General features: G+C 39.2%; 1 protein-coding gene and 1 long non-coding RNA gene across 4 annotated transcripts in view; one reads left to right on the top strand and one right to left on the bottom strand.

Moving 5' to 3' along the window:
• wdr47a (WD repeat domain 47a) overlaps window positions 1-18,244 on the bottom strand; it is a 34,834-nt gene that overhangs the window by 5,935 nt on the left and 10,655 nt on the right. For all 3 annotated transcript variants that reach the window (XM_053486574.1, XM_053486575.1, XM_053486576.1), the window contains 7 exons: window positions 17,379-18,190; window positions 15,710-15,821; window positions 13,112-13,293; window positions 12,365-12,598; window positions 11,406-11,466; window positions 7,194-7,351; window positions 2,815-2,978 (listed from right to left, as the gene is read on the bottom strand). In XM_053486574.1, the coding sequence (XP_053342549.1) occupies window positions 2,815-2,978; window positions 7,194-7,351; window positions 11,406-11,466; window positions 12,365-12,598; window positions 13,112-13,293; window positions 15,710-15,821; window positions 17,379-18,190 (1,723 nt within the window). The remainder of the gene's footprint in view (window positions 1-2,814; window positions 2,979-7,193; window positions 7,352-11,405; window positions 11,467-12,364; window positions 12,599-13,111; window positions 13,294-15,709; window positions 15,822-17,378; window positions 18,191-18,244) is intronic.
• LOC128512997 (uncharacterized) lies at window positions 4,390-7,200 on the top strand. The gene is made up of 3 exons (XR_008356346.1): window positions 4,390-4,458; window positions 4,549-4,729; window positions 6,061-7,200. It is a non-coding gene; the product is annotated as an uncharacterized LOC128512997 (long non-coding RNA).

Below are 18,244 nucleotides of genomic sequence, written 5' to 3'. Positions count from 1 at the left end.
GCGCTACTAAATATAGTGACTATTTAATTATTTTAATTCATACACATTTTTCACACATATCATATTTTTTTCACAAAAATTTCATATGAATTTCCATAATTTTGTTTTGATTGTGTAAAGCTCCTTTGCGACAACAAAAATTGTTAACAGCGCAATACAGAGGAATTTTTACTTTTACCAACTTTTATACAACTCCAAAGCAACCACAGATAAATATAATATTATAATATAATAAAATGTTGTAATGATTGAATACTGCAAAAACTACCATTGTTATCTGTACAACAGACTGGATTTATGGCCTGAGAAGTGGTAACTTGAAACCAATTGAGATTAATAGTGATTACTTACAACCATTTTATTGTTGGAGTGCATCATAATACACATGTGCAACAGACTAGAGATGGAGGAAAAAAATCTACCTAGTTATTAAATTGCTGCTTAAGTTTTTATAATAGCAATTTGCATATACTCCGGAATGTTATGAAGAGTGATCAGATGAATTGCATAGTCCTTCTTTGCCATGAAAATTAACTTAATCCCCCAAAAAACCTTTCCAGTGCATTTCATTGCTGTCATTAAAGAACCTGCTGAGATTATTTCAGTAATCGTCTTGTTAATTCAGGTGAGAATGTTGACAAGCACAAGGCTTGAGATCATTATGTCAAGCTGATTGGGTTAGAATGGCACCCTTGACATGTTAAAAGGAGGGTGATGCTTGAAATCATTGTTCTTCCATTGTTAACCATGGTGACCTGCAAAGAAACGCATGCAGCCATCATTGCGTTGCATAAAAATGGCTTCACAGGCAAGGATAGTGTGGCTACTAAGATTGCACCTAAATCAACAATTTATAGGATCATCAAGAACTTCAAGGAAAGAGGTTCAATTCTTGTTAAGAAGGCTTCAGGAGAAAGTCCAGCAAGCACCAGGATCGTCTCCTAAAGAGGATTCAGCTGCGGGATCGGAGTGCCACAAGTGCAGAGCTTGCTCAGGAATGGCAGCAGGCAGGTGTGAGCGCACTGCACACACAGTGAGGCGAGGACTTTTAGAAGATGGCCTGGTTTCAAGAAGGGCAGCAAAGAAGCCACTTCTCTCAAAAAAAAAAAAAACATCAGGGACAGATTGATCTTCTGCAGAAAGTATGGTGAATGGACTGCTAAGGACTGGGGCAAAGTCATATTGTCTGATGAAGCCTCTTTACGATTGTTTGGGGCATCTGGAAAAAGGCTTGTCCGGAGAAGAAAAGGTGAGCGCTACCATCAGTCCTGTGTCATGCCAACAGTAAAGCATCCTGAGACCATTCATGTGTGGGGTTGCTCCTCATCCAAGGGAGTGGGCTCACTCACAATTTTGCCCAAAAACACATTTACATTTACAAAAACACAGCCATGAATAAAGGATGGTACCAAAACACCCTCCAACAGCAACTTCTTCCAACAATCCAACAACAGTTTGGTGAGGAACAAGGCATTTTCCAGCACGATAAAGCACCGTGCCATAAGGCAAAAGTGATAACTCGGGTACCAAAACGTTGAAATTTTGGGTCCATGGCCTGGAAACTCCCCAGATCTTAATCCCATTGAGAACTTGTGGTCAATCCTCAGGAGGCGGGTGGACAAACAAAAACCCACTAATTCTGACAAACTCCAAAAAGTGATTATGAAAGAATGGGTCAGTCAGGATTTGGCCCAGAAGTATGTTTCTGTCATCAAAATCTCTAGGTGATACATTTAAGATATTATGTACAGCCTAGGACTAGTCTGGAAAAAGAAAGTTTAAAAAAATTAAATAGCAGAAACGATGTTAGACAAACAAGTATAAATTGTTTAGTGCTCTCGGTTGCCAATTTTTCATACTTTTTTAAAAAGATTCATGTCAGGATCATTCTAGCCAAATTAAAAAAAGTGAAAAATTCAATATTGTAATAATACTGCCATGGAATCCACTGAAATAGGTATGAGCCAATATACCTACTTGAAAAAGTTTAAAAGTTATGGTATATGCAAATGTCTACCTTGAAATTCGATGCAATGATGTTAGAGACATCAAGGGGCAGAGTCCAAAGTTGTGAAATTGGTACTATGCCCAATCCCTCTGACTCATTCTCTATACCTCTTACCCTGTTCAATAAACCCTGGAACAAATCACAGGGGACTCAGGCCACAAGTACACCCTGGACAGGGTACCAATTCATCGCAGGGCACTCAAGCACACACTACAGGAAATTTGGAAACCCCACCTAGCCTACTTTGCATGTCTTTGGACAATGGGAGGAAACCTGAAGTAGTACCTAAATACCCGAAGGAAACCAAACAAGCACAGGGAGAACATTCAAAACTCCATGCACAGATCTTAAGCGCGATATATGCCCTATCAGTGTGCAAAATTTACAAAACAAAAACAAAAAAGGTTGAATAGAGTTACAAGCAGTGATCGACTGGTTCCAAGCACCAATAGCAACAATTTTGTCTGGGCCTGTTCCATGAGTTTATATTTTTTAAATAATTCTGTTAAAGCATGGTTAAAAAGCAATGCCTGACTTTCATTGGTAAACATTCAACATTTGTTATTACTTTTTTCAAATTAAAGTTATTTCTGTGACCATTGTGAGTTTTTCTTTCATTGACCGAAGGGTGTCAACAATTTTGTCCACGTTGGTGTAGGTGCTTTCAGCCTCACACACAGTGTTTCTGGGAGAGGCTCTGGATCCACTGATAAATGATAGATGTCATAAATGTTAAAAGTGGTTATAAAAAAAATTTCAACATGCTCTCAGTATTGCAAATCTGTAAGAGTCTTGAGGTTGCTCACCAGTGGCATTGCAGGATTCAGTGTTGAAAGGCAGCACTTTGACGTATTTGTCATTGGAGCCGGTGGCCAGAAGCTGTCCACAGGGGCTCCACGCCACACAGTATATAGAACCTTTATGATGCTTATTTCTCTTAAAGCGTACCACTGGGGGTTTAGATGCAACACTGAGAGACACAAACACACAATCATTAGATCCTCCATCAGATGACACTACATTAAAGCATGTGAACAAACAACTAATGAACAAATGAGTTATGAACTCAAATGAGTCATGTTTTATTTTGCAAAAAAAAAAAACCTAGTTAAAAGCTAATCCAAAAAAAATAGAAAAAAAAACTTTTTATTTTTGCTTGTTTGAACACGATATGAACAAATTATCTGCTAAACAAAAAATATTCTGTTTCTACAAACAATGATTTGGTGCTTCAAACTCTCATGCAATACCGATATATCTATACAAGATATGTTCAATATATTTATTTACTGAGCAATACATACACTGATCAGCCACAACACTGATTACCAATTAAATATTAATAAACTGATGACCGGATCATAGGCACCCAAGGCTCATCCATGCCTTTGAGGAACTAAGGCCAGCCGGTCTTGGTCGATCCCACAAAAAAGTTAATGTAGCGCAAATTGCTGAAAAAGTCAATGAGGAAAAAGGGTGACAACAGACAGGGTGTTACATTAAAATAACAGCTGCCATAAACATCTTATGTTTATGCTGTGTTTTTTATAATTAATTATTAGAATTGGTTTATGTTTGCACTGTAGAATGTTGTAGCAGTCATTAGGTATCGTTTTACTTTATGTCTTGTTACTAGCACTGTAGCATACTTTTTGTATGTGTGTGTGTGTACTGTGGGATCACTACAAACAAAGGAAAAAACGTTCTTACACATGCAGGCGTACCGCAAACTATAGTACGTAACCCTAAATGAATTAAACATAAATGGAAAATCCGTGACTTGAGAAAAGATCCCTCAAAATTAAAATCTTATTCTTACTTTCAAACAAGTTCGATCGATCGAAACAAATATATTAGTTTATTAAATCTGGAACACCAGTATATTATTATTAGTATATTAATACACAATATTTCCTCACCCTGATTTAAACTGTTACAGTACATACAGGCTAATCAAAGAGTGTTTACATGCTAAAAGTATTTTATCCGAACATAACTTTTCCACCTTCCATCTGAAACTGTGTTTTTTTTTTGGGGGGGAGGTTAGTTATACTATGATTTTATCTTCATTTTCTGACAAATCCCACATTCTGTGCTGTGATTGGTTCCTTAAAGAGAACCAATTATACAAAAATTGACGTTTTGATTATTTTGGACCTGATGCACAGGGGTTTCTACTGTGCATGTACATCCAAAAAAGATGTTTTGTTTGTTAAAATATATTTTTCTTGCTTTTTCCTTTAATCCTGTTCTTCAGATTTGCCTATTTTACAACACACAACATTCCTGTCTGGCTCAGGGCTCTGCCCAGGGTTTGCAGAAAGCTTACAGCTTTACAGCTCGCCCAAATTGTGTGTGTGTGTGTGTGTGTGTGTGTAAGAGAGAAAGAGAGAGAGAGTTTATAGTTATTTAGTTATACATTTCACATCTAACTTTAGATCTAAAGATGGGTATGTTAGCAGATAACCACTAACTTTTGACTTACACGATGCTTTAGGTACTGATTCATACTGATTTATTTTCTCTGTTTTGTTTATCAGAATAAGAGTTGAAAAGCTCCCGCACCTAGGAAAATACTCATCACCAAAGCGGCATTCCTTGGTGGTTTATTTAAAACTACACTCACTAAAGTGGCATGTTTTAGTAAGGAATGAAGCACAACGAAACTCAAGCATGCCAGAATGCCGGATCTGATCTGCATTCCAGCTGGAAAATTAAAAGGTACATTTTAAAGACTTCTAACACATATATTTTTAATCTAAAATTATTTTTTCTATTGGAAAAAAGTAAAAGTAGTATAATTGGAGAGCTTTAAACATGAGTGAAATGTAAGCCAATCAGTGCCCTGTCCTCTGCTAAAGACCAAGTGCATACTGTAGATGACAGGATAAAAGTCTAAAGAAAAGACTGGTGGAAAGACTTGTTGTCATAGAGTTTACAGATCAGGTGTAGAAATAAATCTTTTTCCTTTTTTTTTTTTTTTTAGAAACTTTTTACATCTCCTCATGTGAGGCAAGAATATATTTAATCCAACAAGACAGGAAAGATTGTATTAATGTATACAATGTTTTTGGCCAAAACAACACAGTATTGGTGCTAATATTTTTAATTATACACATAATACAGAAATAGTATCTGCCAAAGAAGCTACTTTTGAAGTTTATGCAGCATAGAAGTGACCAATCTTAATTACCAAAAAATTTAAAGATGCTAATTTCAGCCATTTTGGAAAGATGATTTTATATGAGCCCCAGAAATGGCCACTTTTCAGCGTTATATTGTCTTGCTTCAAACAATAATATTTAAAAATGCTAATTATTCATATTTCTTTATAAGTATTGATATTAAAATTGGTGTTAGCTTCTAGAAGCATATGACCTGCAAACATTGCTGCTTAAATTGGTTTTGGTAAAAGCTTAAAAAGCAAATATTCTGTAGTGTCTGTAACCATGTCAAATTCATGGTGCAATATCTCAACAATTTTTCCATTGTATGGAAAAGTGTCTTCTTTTTTCCATATATAGAACAAATGATCAGATGTTTACACCACCGCATTTATGCTAGTTAAAAAGTCATTCTGATCAGGCCAGATTGGGGGAACTGTTCTGATTTAGGTGGTTACAGGATACATGTTTTGTAATTGGGCTATTATTCTAATTATTGGGGAAATATTATGCTCCATGTAAACACAGATACTGGACTATACGGTTCACCGTTTAAGGAAGTACAATAAATATACATTTCTTATCACAGTTAACTGGCTTTTTGCTAAGTAAGCTCCCCCGTGTAGCTCAAATACAAAGGTTAAAAATAAAGTATCTAAAGTCTGACTTCGATGGTAAGTCAAATGCAGCAACAGACACTGACTAGTTATGTACCACGTATTATAAAAAATACAGCTTGGGGCAGAGCTTTTTCTTACAAAGCCCCAAAATTATGGAATAGTCTTCCAAATAGTGTTCGGGCCTTAAACACAGTCTCAGTGTTTAAGTCCAGGCTGAAAAACCTATTTATTTAGCCACGCATTTTTATAAATAGATTTAACTCCTTAGGTAAAGGAGAAGATCTGGGGGACTCATGGACGTAGAGTATTATGGTGAACTGGTATGTTTGGATGCTGTCTTCCTCACTCTCATTGATCACTCAGGTTTGTTGACGTGAGGTGATTGTTTGCTTTACATCTCAGGAAGCCCTCATGTTTGTGTTTCCTTCTGGCTCTCCATTTTATTTATGCTGTCATAGTTACAGTAGTCCTGCCGAAGTCTCTGCTTGCACTCTACAGTTAATATACATTCACATTATACATTGTGTGACTGTGACCATACCTAACTGCCATCTCTCCTCTTCCTCTCTTTCTCCCACTCTTTCTCTTTCCTCTCTCCTCCTGTCTCCCCCTTTCACTCTTTCTCTCTCTCTGTTGAGCTACACATGTCGTTCCTGAGTTGCCAGTGATCCAGACTCCCTCTGCCCTCCGGACCTGTCTGACCCATCCTGGTGCCCCGCTTCTGGTTGGTGATCCTGTCACATGGATGCCCCGTGTGCCTATTTGGGATGCGTCTGGTGTCTGGGGATGATTCTCTTTACCTAGAAGGCGGTTCTGGCGTCGACTGGTGTTGGCAACTGTTTCTCTGGGGACTTGACAGTTCGATAGTTCAGGACTGGAACTTCCTACAAGTCTACCTGGGTCTTTAATAAGTACCTGGACTCCATATTAACATCAATTTATTGTACATCAGCTATTATAGCTGAACTGCCTGCCACCTAACACAATGTATAAATGCAGATAATTTACTGCTTTCTGTTCCACCCAAATGAGGATGGGTTCCCTGTTGAGTCTGGTTCCTCTCAAGGTTTCTTCCTATTATCATCTCAGGGAGTTTTTCCTTGCCACTGTCGCCCTCGGCTTGCTCACCAGGGACAAACTGACTATTCTGATTCATACACATTCACATTTCAAAGAAACTTAAATAATTCTTTTGATTGTGTAAAGCTGCTTTGCGCCAATGACAATTGCTAAAAGCGCTATACAAATAAAATTGAATTGAATTGAATAGTTATAAAGACGATGAAGCACAGGATGTGCAAAAACACTTATTCAGGCACAATTCATTAGAAGGCTTAATTGTTATTTTAATTCCAAATAATTAATTTTTATTTAGTTTTTCTGCTTGTGATATTTACATACCTGGTGTCGAGTGTGTCAGGGTATGCGCAGACTCTTAAGGTTTTGGAGTTAGAGCCCACAGCATAGAACGCCCCTGATGGATGGAAGGCCACAGCACGCACGGCTTGTGTATCCTCCAAAGTATTCACCGCAACAAACTTTGGCTTGGGCTTGTTTTCCTGAGATGCAGAGAAAATACACATAACAATATACACAAATAATTTAAGTACATTTAATTTGTGGCAAAGAAGTGTAATCACAAATAAACTGATAAACTTAATATGAGGAGTTCCTTACTTATGATAAGTTGCACACTTACTGGTTGTTTCATTAATGATTTAGAACGTGTTCTAAGTAAAATTATATATATATATATGCATGAGTGAAAGTAAGTTGGCACAGTCTGCAATACTGGAAAAAAAACAAAGCAGCCAAAATCCACATCCAAAACCAGTCACAGAAGCACGTACAACAAGAAGACCCATCCGATGTTATGTCATCTTTAGCTACATTTTGTCTCCTTAATACCTGCTTATAAGTTGCTACAGTAGCTCACTGTTGAAGAAGGATTGGCTGAGCAAAATAACTGGCTAAATAAATAAGCAAATCAAAATTTGTTGATAATAAATTGTTTTGTGGAATAGTTGTATAAAGCAAGAGTATTTTCAAGACTTTTCCGTTGTCAGTTTGGCAGATGAGCAGCTTTTTCTCTTTTTCTGTTCAGTGGGCAGTTGCCTGTTCTGATCAGGAAGGCTTGGGTTTCTGTGGCTATATGGTATTGAGGATTTTGCACATGGTGGAAAGACATGTGACTGGTCAGTAAATGGCCTTGTCCATTATAGGAAGCATATAAATGATGCAGTAACCCTTGAAAAGGGTGGTGGACACCAGTGGTTAGGGAAGCTGTCCGACTTAAAAAGGAGTCCTTCGGGGATATGTTATCCCGGAGGACTCTAGAAACAGTTGCAAGGTACTGGCGGGCACGAAGGACAGCAGCCGCAGCGGTAACAGAGGCAAAGCAGCAGGTGTAGGAGGAGCTTGTAGAATCCATGGAAAAGGACTTTCAGGCGACACCAAGGTGCTTCTGGAAAACCATCCCGCACCACAGGAGGGGGAAACGTGGAACCACCCAAGTACAGCAAGGATGGGACACTGCTGACCTCAACTGAGGAGGTAATCAGGCGGTGGAAAGAGCACTTTGAAGAACTCCTGAACCGGACTAATTCACCCTCTGTTGCAGAGACAGAGCTGGAGGATGACAGGAGGTCGGTGTTGATCTCCCTGGGCGAGGTCACTGAGGTAGTCGAGATCCGTCCGGAAATGCTGAAGGCCCTGAGTGTTGAAAGACTGTCTTCGTTGACATGCCTCTTCAACATTCCGTGGAAGTCTGGGACAGTGTCTAAGGAGTGGCAGACTGGGATAGTGGTTCCCCTTTTCAAAAAGGGGGACCAGAGGGTGTGTGCCAACTAAAGGGGCATTACACTACTCAGCCTCCCTGGGAAAGTGTACTCTAAAGTGCTGGAACGGAGGGTTCGGCCGATTGTCGAACCACAGATTAAAGAAGAACAATATGGATTCTTTCCTGGTTGTGGAACAGCGGACCAGCTTTTTACTCTTGCAGGAATCCTGGAGGGGGCTTGGAAATATGCCCATCCAGTCTACATGTGTTTTGTGGATTTGGAGAAAGCACATGATCAGGTCCCTCTGGATTTTTTGTGGGAGGTACTCCAGGACTGTATGGGGTGAGGGGGTCACTTCTCAGGGCCATCCAACCTTTAATGCCCAAAGTGAGAGCTGTGTTCGGATTCTCGGGGGTAAGTCAGACTTGTTTCCAGTGGGTGTTGGCCTCTGTCGGGGCTGTGCCTTGTCACCAATACTGTTTGTGATTTTCATGGACAGTATATCAAGGCGCAGCCATGGAGGAGAGGGTTTCCAGTTTGGTGAGCTAATGATTGCATTGCTGCTGCTTGATGATGTGGTCCTGATGTTATCATCAGTCTGTGACCTGCAGGGCTTGCTGGATCGGTTTGCAGCTGAGTGTGAAACGGCAGGGATGAGGATCAGCACCTCGAAATCTGTGGCCACGGTTCTCAGCAGGAAACCAATGAATTGTCTACTCCAGGTAGGGAGCGAGGTGTTACCCCAAGTGAAGGAGTTTAAGTAACTCTGGGTCTTGTTTACAAGTGATGGAATATTGGAACGTGAGGTTGACAGGAGAATCAGAGCAGCGGGGGCGGTATTGCAATCGCTTTACTGCACTGTTGTGACGGAAAAGGGAGTTGAGCCAAAAGGCAAAGCTCTCAATTTACAGGTCTTCTTCTACAGGTCGATCTTCGTTCCAACCCTCACCTATGGTTATGAGCGTTGGGTCATGACCAAAAGAACAATATCACGAATACAAGCGGCCAAAATGGGTTTTCTCAGAAGGGTAACTGGCTTTTCACTTAGAGATAAGATGAGAAGCTCAGTCATCCGTAAGAAACTCAGAGTAGAACCGCTACTTCTTTACATGGAAAGGAGTCAGTTGAGGTTTCGGGCATCTAGTAAGGATGTCACCAGGATGCCTTCCTAGGGAGGTGTTGTTAGCACGTCCAGCTGGAAGGAAAACCACGGGGCAAACCAAGGACTAGATGGAAAGATTATATCTCCACACTGGCCTGGGAACGCCTCTGGATTCCACAGTCAGAGTTAGCTGAGGTGGCTGGGGAAAGAGATGTTTGGGGTTCCCTGCTGGAATTGCTACCCCTGCGACCCAACTTTGGATAAGCTGTTGAAGATGGATAGATAGATGTATAAATGATACCTTGGGTTATCCATTTAAAAAATGCATTTGGACCCATGACACATGATTAGTTCTAGGACTGTGCAAGCTCTTAGTGGATGCAGGGCAGGTTCTTGTTCAAGATGTTGCCTGTGCAGTCTACAGTATGCACAAGGAGAACAAGATGGTTTGATAAGGTTTATCAGTTCACTGATGTTGTGGTTGACTCAAGTTTATTGGTCTCATGCAATTTCCATTTCTACTGGATGTTTGCTGTATTTTTTCTCACTTTTTCCCTTCTACATCATTTTCTCTGGTTGTTATTTCTGGGGTGGTGTGGCAGTGATTGAGTCTACTGATTTCTTTCTAAATGATGAATGAGTTCTGCTTCATTAGCTGCTGGCCTGGCGATGGTTTTGTCACTTTAGCTAGTTTCTTGTACCAGATGTAATAGGTGTAACACTCGAGTTTTTGTCTCATTTGGTCGATGTCCTTGGTCTTTGGTCAATTTTTTGTTTTGTTGTCCCGCACAAGACCAGTGCTCGCCATAATGTTCCTATGGTTCACTGTAAATCTATCAATCATAGGGTATTCTGGAGCATGGTGATTTTTTATTTGATTTAGTAAGAGTATGGTTTACTGTCTAATTTGTCTTTTTTTTATTGTATTTTTAGTTTTAGCCAATTTCCACCTGTCTCTCTCTGTTACGGCACTCTCCCATCAAAGCATGTTTTGTGTGAGCAAGGTAGAGTTTGACCGTAAGTGAGAGATTTTCTTTTGCTAAAATTTTCGGAGAAACATACGCCATAATTATCTGCCCTCATGCTTGCATGAGCTCACAGGCTAGTATCACTGTGATTGATTATTGCTGCTGGTGAAAGTATGTAATTCCTGCTTTTAATCTTTTCTTCCTGCTAATTCTTTGTACTAAAGAAAGTAGCAGTAATGTATCAGCCACTCACATACATAAGAAAAAGAAGCAATACTCTTACTCTTAATGCAACTATCAGTTTGTATTTTCTAAAAAAAGGTATGTAATATTTTTATGAAATTCTGGGTTTTAGACCTCTTAAGCTTGTACGTTTACCTGAAACATTTAAAAAGTATAAATCGATTCTAATCTGATTTAGCGATTCAAGAAGACTATGATGATTACAGTTCACTGTATAAGCAGGTTCCAGTAGTGAACTCTTTTGATTTCTGACTGATGTTTCACTTGAGATTGTGGGCTTTCTCAACTCGCAAAATGATTACCATGGTACAGTATGTGGATCTAGTACTCCTTACTGCATATATAGTTGTCAAAGGCCTGTTTGATTTCTGCTGGCCTGTTCGGTTTACAAAAAGTGCGTGCTCTATCCATGTCATGTGAAGGGAGCAGGGAGGGGTGTTGTCTTATACAGACATTATTATTATAACTGTTGTTGTTTCTACAATACAAACTTATGAATACAATATGTCCAGTTACGAACCTCAGTTCCTTTAGTGCGTGTCATACTGCTATCACTCTGTCCTCCACCATCCCTCTGAATACTGCAGAACAAAAAGCAAGTGCTCACACATCCAAATACTGTATATTAAACAAATAGCAATCTTTAGATAACAAATATGCTTAGAAATTACTGCACAAAAGGTAATGATTACAAAAACAAAACAGCTGTAATTATGTCAGCTATATACTGTACACTACCAGTCAAACGTTAGGACACACCTTCTAATTCCTTGGTCTTTCCTGATTGTTTTTATTTCTTTCTCCATTGTAACCTAATGCTAAAGGCGTCCTAAATATGCAATAATCTCCTTTAAACAGTTGATATTGTGAGGTTGCTACTTATCATCTGTAAAGCCTAAAAATGGCTCTAACCTGAGATGCTCTTAAATGATGATTTTTTTGAGGCTGGTAACTCTAATGAACTTCTCCTCTGCAGCGGAGGTACATTTTGGTCTTCCTACCCTAGGATGGTCTTCATGAGTGCTAGTTTTACCCTGGTGCTTAAATTTGCAGTTATTCTTGACAATCCTGCTCTTGCAAGAACTATTCCAGAACAGCTGACATTCATGTTAAAAAACAACTAAGTGTTGTCTTCGTTACTTAATTACCTAATGCCATAAGTGTTAGTTCATAGTTAAAAAGAAAATCTAGAATGTAGAATATAAATCCAAATTTGTGTCCAAACATTTGACTGGTACTGTACAACTGCTACACCTTGTCATAACTAAAACAACAATCTCTGGCTTGTGAACTGCAGGTGAAGCAGCTCTTGGGGTACAAACAAAATAAATGCACTGTTTAAAGTGTCATACTTGTGTACTGTACTTATGCCAGAACATAAACTAAATTTTATTCAGAAAGTGAATTAACCACCAGGTGTATTAATTTACCAAAAAATAGTTGCGCTTGAAAAGCCTGTGTTCATATGGTTGTACCTACCTACTTGGGAGCATGGGGGACTCGGGGGTATGTGGAACAGCTGCCCGTCCAATGTTTCTCTGAGGGATGCCGGTGCTAAGCCCTGCCTCATCTTGAAGTACTGTGTCTGTTGCACCCCCTGAAGTTACTCCTGCCTCTCCTTCTCCTCCACCATTACACTGTAGAGAGAGGGCCTGCACCTCCTCACCCAGATCATCCATTCCAACATTCAGCTCCTCCAGCTTTTGAATGGATCTGCAAACACAAACACACACACGAGTGCACACACACATGCAATTTGTCATTATTAAACTACAGGTTTTATATTAAATTTGAAATCTAATCTTCTACTTTTTAATCTCTCCTAAGCATCAGATCTGCAGACACACATTGCAAGGATGCACAAACACACACAAGCAGCGGCATGAGTGTGCTTGTGCACAAAAAGGTATCCAGGCTGTAGGTAAACAAACTAGTACTGCATGTAGGTTCCTAGCAAAAGGATATACTACATAATCTGTGTTTATAGTTTCAGCATTGAACGCAGCATTTCATTGCTCTGAAATAGTACATTTTTCTAGTTATACTGTATTTCCTTTGAGCAACTGCACAAGCCACACTAACATGTCTAGACAAGGATTACAGATTATTAATAAACACCATGCTGACTAAGTTCTAACATTAAAATAGTTTTTAGATTGAGCTCGGACACTGAAACAGGTCAGTTATATTTGGAGAACATTTGATGCCAAGAAGTTACATTCTGACCTGTTGAGGAAGGTCTCAGTGAGGTTGTGCTTGGCAGTGGGTGAAATCTCCTGCTGCTGGACTCCACCCTCTAGCAGCATCTGTTGGTAAAGCTGCCTCTGCTGCTGCTTCTGTTCCAGGTGCTGCTGTACACGTAAGCGTTGCCTGTAGTACTCCTGATACTGTTCCATGGAGTCACGCAACTAGATGAAGAAATAGTAGAGATAGAGAAGTAAAGAGAGACAGAACGCAGACAGAAGTAGAGAAAAATAGAAAAAAAGAGAGAGAATTGTAAAAGCTCAAACAGGGGCAACAATTTTATATTCGCATAGTCCGGCAACATAATCTGGCAACATCATGACTATTTGTTCACATACATTCCTATATACTACACATGTTAACTAGATGATTCCAGTAGGGGGCGCTCCAGAGGATTAAACTAGGTTGTTTTGCAATAATATAAATAAATATAAAAAATAAAAAGACATGAAAACTTGGAAGCTTAGTTTTCATGTCAACATTTAAGACAGTACTTACTGTATCTCCAACCATGCGTTTTGACATGTATGCTTTTTATTTTGCAGCTGTAAAGATACATTATAAAAGTGGCAGTGATTGTGAACCTTGTCGCACAACTTTTCAAAACATTCTGCTACGTACCCCTACCTTTTACATGCAACAAATAAGGCACCAAACAAACACAGGACATGTAATCCAGCTGTGATTCATGCACATATATGAACTGTAGTTAAAAGCATTTATATTTCCACTCTTAGGGTGAATCCCAATTCTACCCCTTACCCCTACACTTAGCCCTACCCCTCCGTTTGGCGCGTTCACGTGAAGGGGTAGGGGTGTCTCATTTCTCTTTTGGTTGGAGGGGTAGGGCTAAGGGGAAGGGCCAGATAGCCCTCGAAACGAAGATTTTTCGGGACCTCACTTCAAACGAAGGGCTAACGAAATTTTCAAGATGGCCGCTCACTCGAGCAAGCAGACCCGTAAATTTAACGATTTTTTGCCATTGTCTACACATCTTACTGAAGTAAGTTTGCATTCATATAGTGTAGAGGCATAGTATGTGAACTGAAGTATTTAGCCACTGCAACAGACCATTTTCGAACTCTAATTTGTAAGGTGCCTTAATGTCAAACTGAATATACAATTCTAAATCAATTGCATTGTACAAAAAAACCAAGAGGTAGGTTTGTGTAGCCATAGGACACTTGTTAGTGAGGCGAACTGAAAAAAAAAAATGCTTCAATTTGTTTGGGAGCACAGCAACTGAACTTATGAGTAATGGAAATGGAAAGGTCGTGGCGACTTACATTTTTAACTCATTATATATCTGAGTAGTTGAGGTTTGAACCCGAGACGTTCCGAATTATAGTCCAACACCTTAACCACTGAGATACCCCTGATCCAATATCAGAATTTTATTTAAACATAAATTGGCCACCACACTTTGTGCCGTAACCAAAGCTAAAGGTGGAAGAACAAAATATTGTGACTGTTTTTTTTTGGCCTGGGCAGTGTAGTATATGGATTATCTTATAATTGTATGAATTATCATTTTGCATCAATTACAGATTCAAGGCATATCAAATGTGTTTTTGTGAGCCATGCACATCATGGTTGGCATTTTCCTTTCTCTAAAGTGAATGTTATCTAACTCTGCTAAATTAAATGGAGAATGATGGTTCCGAGCAATTTTTAGATTGTATCAAAAATGTTCAGTTGGATTTGGGATTTGACTTGGCCATTCCAAAACACAAACCTTTTCTTTTCAGTTGGCCTGTATTTGGTTTGGGATTCGACCAAATTACTCAATTTGAGTCTCATCAGACCACAATATTTTTTTCTAGAATCTCTCAGATTGTGTTTTACATGGCCTTTCTCAGAAGTGGCTTCCTTCTGGCCACTCTCCAATAATGGGCAGATCTTTAAAAAGCTGAGGTTATTGTTCATGTCTACACAGGTTCTAAGCTCCATAATATTGTGTCTTGGACACTTCATTAATAATTGCCCTTCTTGCTCAAGCCTTCAGTTTGTCCTGATCTTGGGCATGTATGTAGTAGTGTAGAGCCAAATCTTTTTTTTTTTTGTCCACTTTGAAATAATATTTTATAACCTTCTCAATCCTTATCTTGCTTGTTAAAGCTCTGTGGGCAGATCTTTGGTCTTCATGACAACAGGACTGACCTGGTTTGCCATTTTAGCTGTGAGACCTCCCAGAGTCAGTGATATGTATTATGCTAAAATGCAGTTGTATACAAATTAACACACATGCATTTAAATGAACATGTATTTATTTAATGAAAAATATTATATCATAGAAATAAATAGTTGAATAAATACAAGTTACAATTTATATAGCTAAAAAAATGTGGGAATGCTTATCAATTATTATGTTTTTTTATATATAATTCTGAGGACATCAGAACTCATTTGATTTTTCTGACTCAGGTGCGTTACATCACAGTTATTCACATAATGAAAAAGGCATTTATGCTATATGCTAATTTGCAATTTCAAATAAAATCAAATTAATACACATCTGATGACCTTGACAGCTGGTTGCTACATCATGTGTTTAGAGAATTGGTTGATGAAATACTGTACCTCATTCTTTTCTGCAGAGGGAGTGGTTGGGGCATCCTGACCTGGAGCAGAGACTGGGCGAGAGTTCTGGGAGCTACTCATCATTTTATCTGAAGGAGTTTCAGTTCTGGAGCTGCACAAAAAAAAAAAAAAAAAAAAAAAAACTCTTAATTTTAAAGATTTACAATATATGTTTTTCTATGCTCATGGATACACATTTTGTCCATAATTTTGAGAACATTATTTGTATAACTCTTCAATGGATAAATTTACTACAATAACTTGTAACAAAAATAACAAACCCTACAGTATTTTAACACTTATTATAAAGACATTCCTATTCATTCCAGTAAGACTTGCATAACTGCAATAATAAAACGTAAAATAAAACATAATCCTACTTAAACTGTAATTCACTGATTTTCTAAAGCAAGGCTAAAGCAGAACTTGGACACATGGATGGATGTTTAAGGAGAAGTAAATTAATTTTTAAATGCAGCTGCATAGCTGAAAGCCTAGTATAGTTTGCATCCTAGACTCAGACTGGACTTTTACTTTACCAGCAGTGATTACATGACCACTGAAACTTCAGGCTTTGTGTATATGGTGGAAAGGCTAGTAACTGTTATAACCACAAGAAAAGTATCACAGAATACACAACACATCAAACCTTTAGATGGACAGGCTACACAGGTACCTAATGTTTGGGTCAGCCTGTAATCATGATTGTTTCAGATTTATATTTTTGGCTGACAGGAGTGGAAGCCTAATGTGGTCCTCTACATATGCTTTGCATGCTGAGATGCTTTTCAGCTCACCTCATTTGCTTATTTTATTCTTTCATTCTTGCTTTATTTATATATTCTTCCTGGCAGGTTAAAACAATCTCATGATTTCCCCCACGATAAGGCATTTTTTAGCTTTTCAAAAACAAATGTTTTATTTTATTATTATTATTATTATTATTATTATTATATAAATGTTTTTGTGGTTTGAGAGATGAGCAGTTTCTAAAATACTTAAACTAACCTGTCTGGTGCCAACATCCATGTCACAACCTCACACACACTTTTTTTGTCTAACATAAGCTTTAATCAATTTCATACGGAGCCCTGTTAGAGGAGGAAAAAAACAATATGTGGCAACAGTTTTGTAATCCGTGCCCTCAGTGTAATAATCCGTTCCCACAAATTCTTAAACTGTTCCCCAAATTTAATAATCTGGCCGTTCAGATTTTGTAATCCGTACCCACAAATTCATAATTCCATGCGCACACTTTCGCAATCCGTTCCAACAGGTTCGTCCAATATTTCAAGCAAAACTGTGGTATTACTCTGCTAATTAACCCTTCACACACTATCCAGTCAAATTTAGCCATGAAGCCAGTTTCATTGTCCCACCCATGTATATATTACTCACATAACATAATTTATTCCAGTATTCATTATAATCAGTATTCACTGTTCACTTTATTCAGTTTTGTTTGAGTTTTTTTGCTTGCAGTTCTATATCACACCTTATACTATTACACTTACAGTATATTTCATATTTTTGTAGTTTTGCATTTGAGGTCAACTTTTTTTATTATTTGAATACACTATAAACTTATTTGTTACCTTTTTATAATTTCTGTTTAATATTTTGAGAAGAATTAGGTTCAACATACCATACTGTATAAACAGAACCTTACCACTCAGGGGACTCTTCAAAGATGCTTTGGCATTGAGACTCCTCCATCATCAGACTCCGGCTCAGGTTCTGCCCCCCAGGGTACTGGAAGTTGGCAAATGAATGTGACATGGGTGATGCTTTCCCCACCTCAGCAGCTCTGGTTCCTCCTCTTCTTTCCATGCCAGACAGGCCATAAGCGAGGCCATCCAGCACTGGGTTGAGCGAGCGGGACATGTAGGTGTCAGCTGACTGTGGACGGCGCAACGGAGAGGCAGGGCATGGGGAGAGTTTGCTGACGAGCGGCGTAAGCAGGTCAGCGTGGGCCGCTCGTACTGGCTTAACGACCCGGTCCACGTGCACATTGAGCACCTTTTGCTCAAAGGCGCAGGAGAAGACACTAGGTGCCAGGTTTCGCAGCCATGACAGAAGACTCAGGTCAGGTTCATCGGAGCCATTGCCGCAGAGCACATCAATACCCAGCAGCACCTCAGCTTCACTGATCTCCTCACCTGTGGCCTTGCTCTGGCAGAACTCAACACAGCACTCGTACAGCACGCCCTTAACCAGCAGCTGAAAAAGTCGATCTGCACCGGCCCGGAAACCTGCCTCACTCAATTTGCGGTCAGCTGGAATGAACTCAGCCACCATGGAGCACGACTCTTCAAAGCAGCGTACGCGAGCCGTGCTCGGATTCCAATCCCTGAATTCAGCATGGTTGGTAAGACGAGGGAGAGTGAGGAGAAGGCAAAGCTTGCTGTAGTCATCTTTGGAGGGACAAAATTCCTCCAAAGCATGAAGGCATTTTACAGCTTCCTGCATGGTAAGTTCCAGCTGAGGGGTGATAAAGTAAGGAGACAAAAAACGTGCATGTGCACTGCTATAAAT

This window comes from Clarias gariepinus, chromosome 25 (assembly GCF_024256425.1).
Source record: "Clarias gariepinus isolate MV-2021 ecotype Netherlands chromosome 25, CGAR_prim_01v2, whole genome shotgun sequence".
Classification (NCBI taxonomy): Eukaryota; Metazoa; Chordata; class Actinopteri; order Siluriformes; family Clariidae; genus Clarias; species Clarias gariepinus.
Note: the sequence above shows the minus strand (reverse complement) of the source record. Positions and strands in the feature narration are given on the sequence as shown.